At 41.5% G+C, this 13,964-nt stretch overlaps 1 protein-coding gene across 1 annotated transcript in view; it reads left to right on the top strand.

Annotated features, from left to right (window-relative positions):
* The window catches only part of KDM3B (lysine demethylase 3B), a 130,517-nt gene that overhangs the window by 90,685 nt on the left and 25,868 nt on the right, over positions 1 to 13,964 (top strand). The window contains exons 14-15 of the mRNA XM_075131180.1: positions 2,493 to 2,772; positions 3,961 to 4,217. Coding sequence (XP_074987281.1) covers positions 2,493 to 2,772; positions 3,961 to 4,217 — 537 coding nt within the window. The remainder of the gene's footprint in view (positions 1 to 2,492; positions 2,773 to 3,960; positions 4,218 to 13,964) is intronic.

The following is a 13,964-nucleotide window of genomic DNA, read 5'->3' as shown; positions in this document are numbered from 1 at the left end:
ATCAAAAAGACTGTTTTACTTCCTTTACTTTTAACTTTAGAGGTGGCATAGATGCTACTTACAAAAATATGTCTCAAAAGGCATGTGTACTGATGAACAAAAAGGAAATGAAGAAGCCAAGGGATAAACCATTATGGCTCAATGGTACATTAGAGAGGATATTTGAGCCAAAAAAAATGCTTCAAAATTTGAAAATCTGATCCAAGTGAAATCACTAAATATGAGCATAAATTACATCAGGAAAATGTGAGAGGAGTATTAGAAGTGCCAGACAGTATGAGGATATTGCTGAGAAGCTAAATGATTTCTTTAGTTCTTGATGTGTGGGGTGGCCCGGGAGTGCCGCAGGTGCTTTGGGGGGGGGGCAGCAGCACGCGGCCCAGGACCTCCGCTGGTGCTGGGTGGGGTGGGGATGGTTGGCAGGGCTGGCAGGCTCCCTACTTGGCTTCGCATCTCCCTGGAAGCGGCGACATTCCCCTCCCTCAGCTCCTAGGCGGAGGCATGACCAGGCACCTCTGTGTGCTGCCTTCACCCCAAGCACCGGCTCCGCAGCTCCCAATGGCCAGGAACCACAGCCATTGAGAGCTGTGGGGGCGGCACCTGCAGGTGGAAGCAACACACAGAGCTGCCTGGTTATGCCTCCGTCTAGGAGCTGAGGGATGTTGTGGCTTCCAGGGAGCCCCCCAAGGTAAGTGCCCTCACCGCATCCTGTGCTTCTGCCCTCTCCCACACCCAAACTCAAGCTGCAGCTGTGGGAGGGGAGTGTGGTGGCTCAAGACTGCCCCAGCAGCGGCCGATGTGACTGGCCCAGGGGCTGCCTGAGCTACTCGGGTGGCCCTCAGGCCAGGCGCACCAGGCACCGCAGAAGTCACGGAGATCACAGAAAGTCACGGAATCCGTGACCTCTGTGACAAACTCGCAGCCTTAGTCATGATATAGTAGTCTAACTAGCACAGTTTCTGTAAAGAAAAACTCTCTCTCTAATCTGTTAGAGTTCTCTGACTGTTTCAATACAGTTGTGGATAAAGGAGAAGCGGTTGATGTAACTAGACTTTCAAAAGACCTTTGATAAAGTCTCACTCAAGACAGGCAAGGAAAATAATCATTAATGAGAAATAAGCTACAGTACTGTCATAAGTCAGAGTGGAATTAAATAGTCAATTTTCGTCATGGCAAAAGATTAACATCAGGATGTCACAAGGTTCTGTAATAAGTCCAGTGTTTAATACATTCTTATTAATGATCTGGAAAGGGGAGTGAGTAGTCAGAGAGAGAAATTTTCTTGTAACAGTTATTTAGATAAGTGAGAGAAGATTGTTAGGAAGTTGAGAGAGACCTAACCACGCTAGGTGAATGGGCAGCATGGTGACAAATGAAGCTCAATGACTGCAAGTTGCAGGGAAAAAAATCAACTGTAATGGACCATACAAGGTTTTAAAATAAAATAACTCTGGAGAGGAACCTGGGTATCATTGTAGAGCTTAGTGAGGAGGCAGTGTGGTCTAATGGATAAAGCGCTGGACTGGGACTTGGGAGTCCTGGGTTCTATTCCTGACTTGGCCACTCAGGGGATAAAGATGCTTCCCTTTGAAAAGTGACTTGAGATCTACTGGTGAAAAATAGTATAAGAGATAGGCATTTATTAATATTTACTATTTGCTTAATGAAAACCCCCACTCAGTGTGCAGCTGCAGGAACGGAATGGGATTGAGAATAGTATAGAAAGTCATATGATGCCTTTGTTTAAATCAGTGGATGCTGGATTAGGTGAAGTGTGGTCTGATAAGTCTGGCATTTCATATGTGCCTATGTTTTATTGCCAGTATGAAATATTTATTCAGATTTCTAAAATGTGACTATGGGCACCTATCCTGAGGTGCCTATCCCATAAAATAAAAACACAATGTAATTCCAAAAGACTGCTCATAAATATATTCTCATGTGTTAGTGTAGAATTTAAAGACCCCAGTTAGGTATCAGAACCCCATTGTGGGGAGGTGAGAAGGGCAAAGTAACATTGAAACAATCTCAATATTTATTGGGATTGGGGCTCCACTGTGCTAGGTGATAGAGATGGATAGATACAGTCCTGCCCCAGATTAACAGTATAAAATAGCATACTGAGAGCTGGAGCAGTGGACACAATAAAAATTTGTACATTACATTACATTACATTCATTTCCAAAAATTCACTATTTTAAAATGCATTCATAAAAGTACAGATCTGATTGGTCACTGAACATTCAAATCATGAAGGTCTTTAAGCCATTTCCAGGATCTTCGTGGCTTTGGAGTTAGAAAATCAATCTCAACGTTCTTTTAAGACAAAACATATTAATCCTTCTACCAGCCTCACAGCCCACCCTAGTGATAGACTATCACTATGTCATATTGTTGTTGTCTGGTTAACTTCCCCCCCCAGTCCATCAAAAATGTAGTTTCCTCCCCAGAGTCAGCATTTGACTGCAGCACATGTAATCTTTTGTTTTTAGCTTCCCAGTATAAATCCTGGTGCATCAGCCTCTGGAAGTGAGGGCACCTTCTCTAGTGGGGCAGGAGCAGCAGGATTGGGGCAACTAGAAATGGACACTGATCCTAAACCTGAGGCCACAGATGGAAGAACTGAGGATTCTGCGAAAATAGAGACCTCGCCAACCAGCAACCCCACTGAAACAAAATCTAGCAGGCCACTATGTCCAGAAACATCCCCCTCATCAGCCTTGCACTGGCTTGCAGATTTAGCAACACAAAAAGCAAAAGAAGAAACAAAAGGTGAGGCAAAGATCTTCCCCCTTAATGTTTGGAAGCAAAGGAGTGCTGCTTGGTTACCATCCTTGGAAGGTAGTCCTTAGTGCTTAGGGAAGACCAGCATCATTCGTCTGCACTTGCCTCTTTGGATCTTTTTTCTTTAAGTAGGGGTTAACCATGTAGAAACCTCCTGAAAGAGATGGAGAAATAACATACATGCAGGAGCTGGAGGGATATGGGAGCGGGGGAGGGAGGCTGGAGGGGTGGGCATATTTATCAGGTACCCATTTTGTTATGTATGCTGTCTTTTCTGTGAGACTATGTAGAAATGATCTCCTGATGTAAAGTCTGACTAACATTCCCTTCAGATAAGAATTAGTTACTTTGTGGAAACTGGTGCTAAAATTAATTTTGGTGTTTGGCTTGCATCCGATGAAGTGAGCTGTAGCTCCGGAAAGCTTATTTATGCTCAAATAAATGTGTTAGTCTCTAAGGTGCCACAAGTCCTCCTTTTCTTAATATAAAAAGTGCATTTCCTAAGCACCTAGAGGCTGAAGGTATGCTTAAGGAACTGTCAAGACTGTGACTTATTCACAAAGGCAGCATTACATTCAAGACAGGTCGGGCTAGCTCTTGTATATTGTACCTAGCTAGAAGTATGGGAATTATAGCACACAATTTTGTATTTTGTTCATGGTTATCAGTGATAGGCATTCTGTTTTCACTTTTCAATTTTATGTTCACAAATGTTTCCCTAGTTTTCTAGGTCAAATCAACAGTAGTGTTCTCTCTACTGCATTTAAAATCCTGCAGAAGGATTCTGTATTCATTCTGAAGAATCCAAAACTAATTTGGAAGGCAAAAGGGTCAGTTCATGAGCGTCTGATTCAAACACGAGTGCAGTTCCTTGTAAATTAAATACTTCAGGTCCAAATCATCTACTGGACCCTCCAAATTCTTAACCCACCATGATGTATTAAAGCTGTTGGTGAGGCATAGCTGAAACAGGATGCTTACTTTTGCCTCATCCAGTATTGTACAATATCATTCTTGAGCCTTAACATCCAGGTAAACTGTACTGTGGTTTGTCACGGGATTATAGCCATGTTATATTGAAGGATAATACTTGGACAGTTATCTTCACAGAACTTTCCCTTTTGTGGATCTTCAATGATGTTTGTCTCACCCAGTTGTGATTTTTCTTCCTTACAGAAGCTGGATCCCTGAGATCGGTGCTTAATAAAGAATCTCATTCGCCCTTTGGATTGGATTCTTTCAACTCCAGTACAAAAGTTTCTCCATTAACCCCAAAACTGTTTAATAGTCTCTTGTTGGGCCCAGTTGCATCTAGTAACAAAGCTGAAGGCTCCAGTCTCAGAGATCTGCTACACTCTGGGCCAGGAAAGCTGCCCCAGGTCCCACTAGATACGGGAATCCCTTTTCCTCCAGTCTTTTCTGCAGCTTCCACGGTGAGTAATGTTGTCTTTCCTGCCTTTCTTCCTACAAAGGGAACTGTTCTAAGGGGAATTCCTTAGGGTCTGTCAGTTTTATCTACATTTCAACAGAATTCTTTTGGGACACATTGGTAGAAACAAAAGCATTATTTTTCAAAAGAGCGGTAAGATTTAACACAGTTGTTAGTTTTATGGGGCTTCATCTGGTGCAGTCATGGAGAAATGCTCTGAGGGAGGAGTTAGTCAGTTAGGTACTGCTTCCCCATAAAAGCCTGATTTAGAAGCAGTCTTTTCTCAGAGGTCCTGCTTTATTTAAGTCCATTTTATCTCTGGTGTTGGTTGAGGGGATCAAGCTATGGGACAAACTTCTAGAGGTGATTAGGTAAATCTAGAGTCTGGGTATCATGAGAAACAGTGCAAAACTTTCCTCCTTTAAAAATGCCTTTCTGTCCTAAGAATGACACACTACATTGACACAAAAAGAAAAGGAGTACTTGTGGCACCTTAGAGACTAACCAATTTATTTGAGCATGAGCTTTCGTGAGCTACAGCTCACTTCATTGGATGCATACCGTGGAAACCGCAGCAGACATTATAGACACACAGAGATCATGAAACAATACCTCCTCCCACCGCACTGTCCTGCTGGTAATAGCTTATCTAAAGTGATCATCAAGTTGGGCCATTTCCAGCACAAATCCAGGTTTTCTCACCCTCCACCCCCCCTCCACCCCCCCCCACACAAACTCACTCTCCTGCTGGTAATAGCCCATCCAAAGTGACAACTCTCTCACTTTGGATGGGACTCTCACTGCCCTAGACGTTAGACGAGCATTAGCGTTCTATTTGGAGAGAACGAAACCATTTAGAGCTTCACCAAAACAACTCTCTCACTTTGGATGGGCTATTACCAGCAGGAGAGTGAGTTTGTGTGTGTGTGGGGGGGGGTGAGAACCTGGATTTGTGCTGGAAATGGCCCAACTTGATGATCACTTTAGATGAGCTATTACCAGCAGGACAGTGGGGTGGGAGGAGGTATTGTTTCATGATCTCTGTGTGTCTGTCTGCTGCGGTTTCCACGGTATGCATCCGATGAAGTGAGCTGTAGCTCACGAAAGCTCATGCTCAAATAAATTGGTTAGTCTCTAAGGTGCCACAAGTACTCCTTTTCTTTTTGTGAATACAGACTAACACGGCTGTTACTCTGAAACCTGTCATTATACATTGACACACACCCTTCTACCAAAAAAAAAACAACCCCAACCAACCTCTACCCCAAAAAATTAATGAAGAAAACTTAAACAATCAAAACCAAAAATGCTACCCCAACTGGACTTTTTACCCCAAAAAGAAAAGCCAGAGGTTCCATGAAATCTAGGGACTGTTGATTTTTATGTGGAATGTACTCAAATTATGCTGATGGCTGGTGGCAGACAGATAATGCAACTGAGGAACAAGGAGATACTGCCTGTCTAATATTTATAGCAGGATACTTGAACTTTTGCAGTTAGGGAAGATGGGGTCTTGACAACTTAAGTTGTTTGCCTTTGGTGGAGAGAAGAATGGAATGTGTTAAAAGGGAGAGGCGTTCATTGTCACAGAAAACCAAGGCCAATAGTTGTGAATAGATTTTTAAAAGGCTCTGAAAATATTATGACACTAAGAATATATGTAGTTCTGCCGACTAAGACGATGCAGGTGATCATCACATGCGTCAAAGCAAAGGGATTGCTTCAAGGGTCAGGAAGGAATGTCCTATATTCACCCCGTTTTCCTTAACCACATACTGTCCCTAACAACACTGTGACGAGGTGCATTATGGTTTCTTCATATTCCTCAGAGAATTGGCAGTTTTCACTGCTGTTCTTCAAATGCACACATAGGGTACAGTTAAGGTTGTTTAAGTGCCTGGTGGTGATGCCATGCAGTATCCATATGATTAAGACAGTGGTTCTCAACCTTTTCCATACAGGTATTGAGCCAAGCCCCACTGACACTTAGCAATAAGGGGCACAAAATTCTGCTCCTGAAGAGAAGCATTCAGAGCAAGCCAGTGCTGGTCAGTGAAATATTCACAAGAGCAGAGCTAAATGCATCAAGAAAAATCTATTGTTGCTTCTCTGAGCTCAAACACTCAATTAAAAACTTTGAGATGAAAGCCAATGAAGTTCAGCATGGAGTAGGAATGGCCAATGTCAAGTAATCATTTCTTTATGTAAGATATCAAAGAGGCCTGTACTAGGCTTTCCTTTATTAAAATTCACAACTTTTACAGTTTCACTTGCCATCTGCCTTGCCTCAAAAACTTCCCAGTGAATTCAACAGCGAGTCCAAATGGCTTGGAGTGCAGTCAGCAAGATTCTAGTAACAAGGTTACAGGTTTTTGTTGTAGTTTGAGCACCATTAATCCAAATACACACATCCTTGCCAGTCCAACCCTTCTGGAAGGACTGATTGTTGCAAAGCTTCAAAGACCTTTTTTCTCCCAAAGCATGTGCTCTCAGTCCACTGTAAAGCAGGCAGTTCTCATCTATGGCTTGTTCCTGCTAAGACTGTATATATGATAACTAGGGGAAAACACTCATGTAGTTTCATACAGTTGTATTGAGAAATATTGGCCCTGAAAAGTATAAACAGCTGTTCCTGAACATCTGCAGCCATGCCATGATTTTGCCAATTGACTGCATAATTGGAGGGGGAAATACCTTTGGATTGACTGGCAATAGCAGATCCCAATATAATTCTGATATTCAAGACATAGGGTGTAATCATTGTTTTCCCAGTTATGGGGGTTGGCTGCTTTCAGTACTCAGTGACACAACGTATGATGTTTGAAGGGCTTCCTGTCCTGCAACGTGCTTGCATCTCTCCCAGCTTGATGTAATCTGCAGATTTTATAAGCATACTCTCCATTAATGAAAATACTGAATGCTACTAGACCCAGGACTGACCCCAATATGGGACTCCACATGATGTGCCCTCCCAATTTGACAATGAACAATTGATAAATCCTCTTTGAGTGACAGGTTTCAGAGTGCTGTCTTTCAACCAGTTGTGCACCCACCTTGTAGTAATTTAATCTAGACCACACACATCCCTAGTTTGCTCACAAGAATGTCATGATGGAGTATGTCAGAAGCAATACTAAAATCAAGACTTATCACATCTACCCCTCCCCCCGCTCCCATCCACTAGGCCAGTAACCCTGTCAAAGAAGACAGTTATGTCAAACATGGTTTTCGGGGGGGGGTTCCTCTTGACAAATTCATGCTGGCTATTGCTTACTACCATATCTTCTAGGTGTTTAAGAAGTGTTTAATTTATTCCAGTTTCTTTCCAGGTATAGAAATTGAGCTGACTGGCCTAGAATTCCCTGGGTTTTCTTTGTTCCCCTTTTCAAAGATACATACTCTGTTTGCCCTTCTCCAGCCCTCTGGGGCCATACCAATCCTCCATGAGTTTTCAAAGATAATTGCTAGTGGTTCTGAGATTCTTTCAGCTAGTTCCTTAAGTACCCTAGATGAAATTTATCACGCCCTGCTGATTTTTATTTATCTAAATATTCTTTAACTATCTAACTTATCTAAATAGTCTTTAACCCATTCTTTCCCTATTTTGGCTTATCTTCCTTCTTGTTAATATTGTGTTGAGTATCTGTTCGCAATTAACTGTTTTAGTGAGGACTGAAGCAAACCAGCTTTAAACACTTCTTGAAGTCATCAACTATTAGCTCGCCGCCTTCATCTTTCTCTTGTTCCTAACGTATTTACAGAACCTCTTTTTGTTGTTTTCTGTCCCTGGCTAGGTGTAACTCATTTTGTGTCTTAGCCTCTCTGATTTTGTGGCTACATGCTTCTGCAATGGGAAGTTTTTTAAAAGCTATTTTGGGAGTAATGGTCTTTCTTTTATTTTAATAATTGAAATTTTCAGTTACTCCTGTTCAAAATGTCTGCCCCCTCTCACTGTTGTCAATGGGACTGAAGCCAGTGGGTACCATCAGGGAAGATGATCAGCCCCCTATGCTGTGAAAAGCTGGAGACACTCCATCCCATTGAGAACAATGAGAGAGACAAAATGTACCCTTCTCAAAATGTCCACCAACTGTGAGGGCACTTGTGGCTTTAGTCCCATTAACAATAGGAGATGTTCACCATTTTGAAAGAAGGGAGGAGTTCTTGGAATTCTCTGAAGTAGAACATTGCATTCTTCTGCTTCTGCTTAAGGAGAAAGTTTCCATTATGAAGAACAACAGAGAGAATCACCATTAATTCTGTGGGGGGGGGGGGGGGGGAAATGAACTCAGGCTGCACTATAGTGAAATGAGTAACTTTTTGGGAAGTTTGAAGAGTTTGTGGTGATCTTATTGAGATTAGGAGCTGAAAAATCTGTCACTATGCAAAATTTATTAAAAGGCCTACTTTTAATTTTAATTCCTAATCTAATTAACAAATTTACTTATACATTCTCAGAAAATTCATTGTTACTCAAGGTAATTTTGGGGACTCTATGCTATATGTCTCATACATAAGATTAGATCATAGTCATAGAAATGTAGGACTGAAAGGGACCTCGATAAGTCATCTAGTCCAGCCTCCTGAATTGAGGCAGAACTAAGTATTATCTATTCTTAAAAACTCCAGTGACAGAGACTCCATGACCTCCTTAGGTAATTTGTTCCAGTGCTTAACTACCCTTACAGTTTGGAAGTGTTTCCTAATGTCTAAACTAAATCTCCCTTGCTGCAATTTAAACCCATTACTACTTGTCCAGTTCTCAGTGGATAAGGAGAACAGTTTACCACCCTTCTCTTTCTAACAACCTTTTACATACTTGAAGATTGTTATAATGTCTCCCCTTAGTCTTTGCTTCCCCAGACTAAACAAACCCAATTTTTTCAGTCTTTCCTCATAAGTCATGTTTTCTAGACCTTTGATCATTTTTGTTGCTCTCCTCTGAACTTTCTCCAGTTTGTCCACATCTTCCTGAAGTGTGGTCGCCCAGAATTGGACACAGTACTCTAGATGAGGTCTTATTAGTGCTGAGTAGAGTGGAAGAATTATTTCTTGTCTTGCTTACAACACTCCTGCTACTACATCCCAGAATGATGTTCGCTTTTTTTGCAACAGTAACTAAGAGCATAAGAATGGCCATAATGGGTCAGACCAATGGGCCATCTAGCTCAGTATACTGTCTTCTGACAGCAGTCAGTTTCCAGAAGCTTCAAAGGGAATGAACAGAACACAGGAATTGTCAAGTGATCCATCCCCTGTCATCCACTCCCAGCTTCTGGCAGTCACAGGCTAGGGACACCTGGAGCATGGGTTTGTGTCCCTGACCATCTTGCCTCATAGCCATTGATGGATCTATCCTACATGAATTTATCTAATTCTTTCTTTAACCCAATTATACTTTTGGCCTTCACAACATCCTCTGGCAATGAGTTCCACAGATTGACTGTGAATTGGGATTTTCCAATGTGCATTACTTTGGACTTACCAACACTGAATGTCATCTGCCATTTTGTTGCCCTGTCACCCAGTTTAATGAGATCCCTTTGTAACTGTTTGCAATTAACTTTGGACTTTACTATGTGGGGTAGTTTAGTATCATCTGCTAACTTTGCCACCTCCATTGTTCATCACCTTTTCCACATCGTTTATGAATATGTTGAACAGCATAGGTCCGAGTACAGATCTTTGTGAGACCCTGCTATTTACCTCTTTCCATTGTGAAAACTCACCATTTATTCCTACCCTTTGTTTCCTATCTTTTAAACAGTTACTGATCCATGAGAGGACCATCCCTCTCATCCTATGACTGCTCACTTTGCTTAAGAGCCTTTGGTGAGGAACCTTGTCAAAGTCTTTCTGAAAGTCCACATACACTATATGACTGGATCACCTTTGTCCACATGCTTGTTGACTCCTGCAAAGAATTTTAATAGATTGGTGAGACATGATTTCTCTTTACAAGAGCTGGGTGAACTCTTCCCCAACATACTGTAGCATTTGTGTATCTGATCATTCTGTTGTTTACTATATTTTTAACCAGTTTGCCTGGTACTGAAGTTATGTTTGTTGTAGAAGAGAGAGAGAGCCCGCACCATGAGGCCTGGTATGAGGCCTGAACTAAAGTAGTAGTTGGGCCCTGATGATATAAAGTAAAGTTAGCTGAAGTCAGGCCCAGTTACATAACATGCCAGCTTGCAAGTTTACAGAACCTGGCAAGAACAGGGGTGGTATTGCAAAACCATAAACATTCCTAAGAAGTGCTAGGCACAGGACACTCATGTAAACACATTCCAGAAGAGTGGTACCAGGACATTTTAATACCAAGTATGGTGTGAACACACTCCCCAAAGACCACAGGGACATACTGACCCCTCCTAAAGATAAGGTCAGGATGACAGAGTAATGGATAGAGATGTTCTGATAGAACCAACATGTATAAGATAAAAGGTGGAACTAGCCACGTCAGAGGGATGATACATAACTTGTTTGTATCAGTGTATAAAGAAGGGTTTCAGACGGGGTGTCTTTGTCCAGCCGAGCGGGGAATGGAAAGTCCTGCCGTTCGCTGAGCTGTGTCTATGGCATACATGTGCTGGTGCTAGTGTAACTGTAGACATTGATCTGGGGAGCTTGGACCGTGCTCGTCAACAATAAACCTGGCCAAGTGCCTTTGCTACAGAACCAAGTCTGTGGTCTTTTTGGACAGTTCAGTTGGAGTCTGCTGTACAGGCTATCTGATCAGAGCCAATGCAGCATGCAGAGAGCACACACGCAGCCAACAACTGACTACACTTACCAGCCTTTAATTGCCAGGATCACCTCTGGAGCCTTTTTTAAAAATCAGCATTAAGTTAGCTTCTTCCAGTCATCTGAAGCTGATTTAAGCTATAGGTTACATACCATAGTTAGTAGTTGTGCGATTTCGTATCTGAGTTCCTTCAGAACTATTGGGTGAATACCATCTGGTCCTCGTGACTTATTACTGTTTAATTTATCAGTTTGTTTCAAATCCACCTCTACTGATGCCTCAATCTTGGACAGTCACTCAGATTTGTCACATTAAAACAATGGCTCAGGTGTGGGGAATCTGTCACATCTTCTGTAGTGAAGACAGATGCAAATAATTCATTTAGCTTCTCTGTAGCAGCTTTGTCTTCCCAGAGTATTCCTTTATAACTTTGATTGTCCAGTGGCCCCATTAATTTTTGGTAGGCTTCCTGCTTCTGGTGTACTTTAAATTTTTTTTTGGTTAGTTTGTGTCTCTTTTGTGAGTTGCTCTTCAAATTCTTTTTTGGCCTGCTTAATTATATTTATATTTGACTTGCCAGAGTTTATATTCCTTCTGTTTTCTTCAGTAGGGTATGATTTGCAATTTTTAAAGGATGCCTTTTTGCCTCTAACCATCCCTTGTACTCTTCTGTGTAGTGATGGCAGCATTTTTTTGGTCCTCTTACTTTTTTATTATTACTTTATTATTATTTATTATTTACTATTCTTATTAGGGGTATACATTTGGTTGGAGCCTTTTGTAGTGTTCTTTAATAGTTTCTATGCAGCCTGCAGGTATCTCACTTTTGTGACTGTTCCTTTTAATTTCCATTTAACTAGTTTCCTCGTTGTTTTAAAGAAAAATGCCAGTGGGTTTCTTTGGCATTTTTCCCTCTGCAAGAATGTTAAATTTAATTACAGTAGGGTCACTATAACTGAGAGGTTCAGCTATATTTACCTCTTGGACCAGATTCTGTGCTCCACTTAAGACTAAATCAAGAATTGCCTCTCCTCTTGTGGGTTCCAGGACTAGCTCTCCAAGAAGCAGTCATTCATCGTGTCTAGAAATTTTATCTCTGCATCCCATTCTCTGGTGACATGCACCTAGTCAATATGAGGATAGTTGAACTCCCCCATTATTAGGTTTTCTGTTTTTTGTAGCCTATTTAACCTCACTGAGCATTTCACAATCACCACCACCATACTGGTTAGGTGGTCAGTAGTATATTCCTACTACTACAGACTTATTATTCAATCATGGAATATTTATCCATAGAGATTCCATGGAGCAGTTTGATTTATGCAAGATTTTTACTTTGACTCTATGCTTTTTCACAGATAGTGCCATTCCCCCACCGGCACGACCTGTCCTGTCATTGCAATATATTTTATACACTGGTATTACCGTGTCCCTCTGATTATCCTGATTCCATCAAGTTTTTGTGATACCTATCATACCAATATACTCATTTTGATACCAGGCACTTGAGTTCATCCATCTTAGTATCTTATAGTATGTATACAAACAGTTATGAAATTTGTCAATATTTCGTTGTCTGCCTTACGTGATGTAATTGAATGAGACTCCTTTTTGTTTGACTGTTTCTCTTCAGTTCCCGTCTACACTTTATCAACTTCTATCCTATCATCTTTTAAAGGGACACTATATCCTATTATAAATCCACCCCTGAGGGATGTCTCTGTCTGAACTGTGTGCTCCTCCACACCTGTTGGCTTTCGCCAGCCCCTCAGTTTTGAAACTCCTGTATTACCTTTTAAATTTTACATGACAGCAGTCTGGGTCTGTTTTGGTTTAGATGAAGCCCATTCTTCCTGTATAGACTTGTCCTTTCCCAAAATGTTCCCTAGTTCCAAATAAGCCTAAATCTCTCCTCCCAACACCATAGTCTCATCCACACATTGAGAGCCTGAAGTTCTGCCTGTCTAACTGGCCCTCCTCATGGAACTGGAAGCATTTCAGAGAATGCCGCCATGAAGGTCCTGGACTTGAATCTCTTACCTAGCAGCCTAAATTTGGTCTCCAGGACCTCTCTCCTACCTTTCCCTATGTCATTGGTACCTACCTGCAGCACAACTACCAGTTTTTCCCCAGCACTGCACGTGTGTCTATTCAGATGTCTCAAGAGGTACACAACTTTTGCACCCGTCAAGCAATTAACCATGCAGTTCTCCCAGTCATCTCAAACTCAACTATCTATATTTTTAATAGTCAAATCCCCCATTACTATTTCCTGTCTTTCCTAGTGACTGTGGTCCTCTCCCCAGGAGGGGTATCCTCAGTGCGAGAGGGATACCATGACATCTGCTAGAAGGAGGGTTCTCAACGATGGGATCATTTCCCATTACACTGTTGACTCATTCACTTTGTGATCTACTATAACCCTCCATCCTTTTCTGTAGTAGTCCTTCCAAGGCAGTCATTTTCCATTTTGTATTTGTGCAATTGATTGTTCCTTCCTAAGTGTAGTACTTTGCTTTTGTCCTAACTGAAGGACATTTGTCATCCTATTTATTTCAGACCACTTCTCCATTCAAGATCATTTTGAATTCTAATGTTGAATCTCTGCTTTAAGTGCAAAACTTAATCAAGTTAAAATATAGTATGTTCAGCCATTGATACATGTTATTGTAATGCATACAGAGACAATTTGGGGGACAAATTAAGGTTGAATAGCCCCTCTTCTGGAAAGATTCATTTTAAAGCCAGAAAGGGAAGAATGATCTAGTCGGACCTGCATAACACAAGCCATTAAAATCTTACTCGGTTGTTTCTTCATCAACTCTAAACTTCTTTTTGAGCAATAACATATCTTTTAGTGTGATCTCCAGGCTTGATTTAAAGACTTCAGCTGATGGAGAATCCACAGTGTCCATCACCTTAAATTGTTCCAGTGGCTACTTTTTCAGTTTTTAAGGTCAGGCTTGACAAAGCCCTGGCTGGGATGATTTAGTTGGGGATTGG

This window comes from Caretta caretta, chromosome 8 (assembly GCF_965140235.1).
Source record: "Caretta caretta isolate rCarCar2 chromosome 8, rCarCar1.hap1, whole genome shotgun sequence".
Classification (NCBI taxonomy): domain Eukaryota; kingdom Metazoa; phylum Chordata; order Testudines; family Cheloniidae; genus Caretta; species Caretta caretta.
This window is presented reverse-complemented; position numbering and strand designations above follow the sequence as displayed.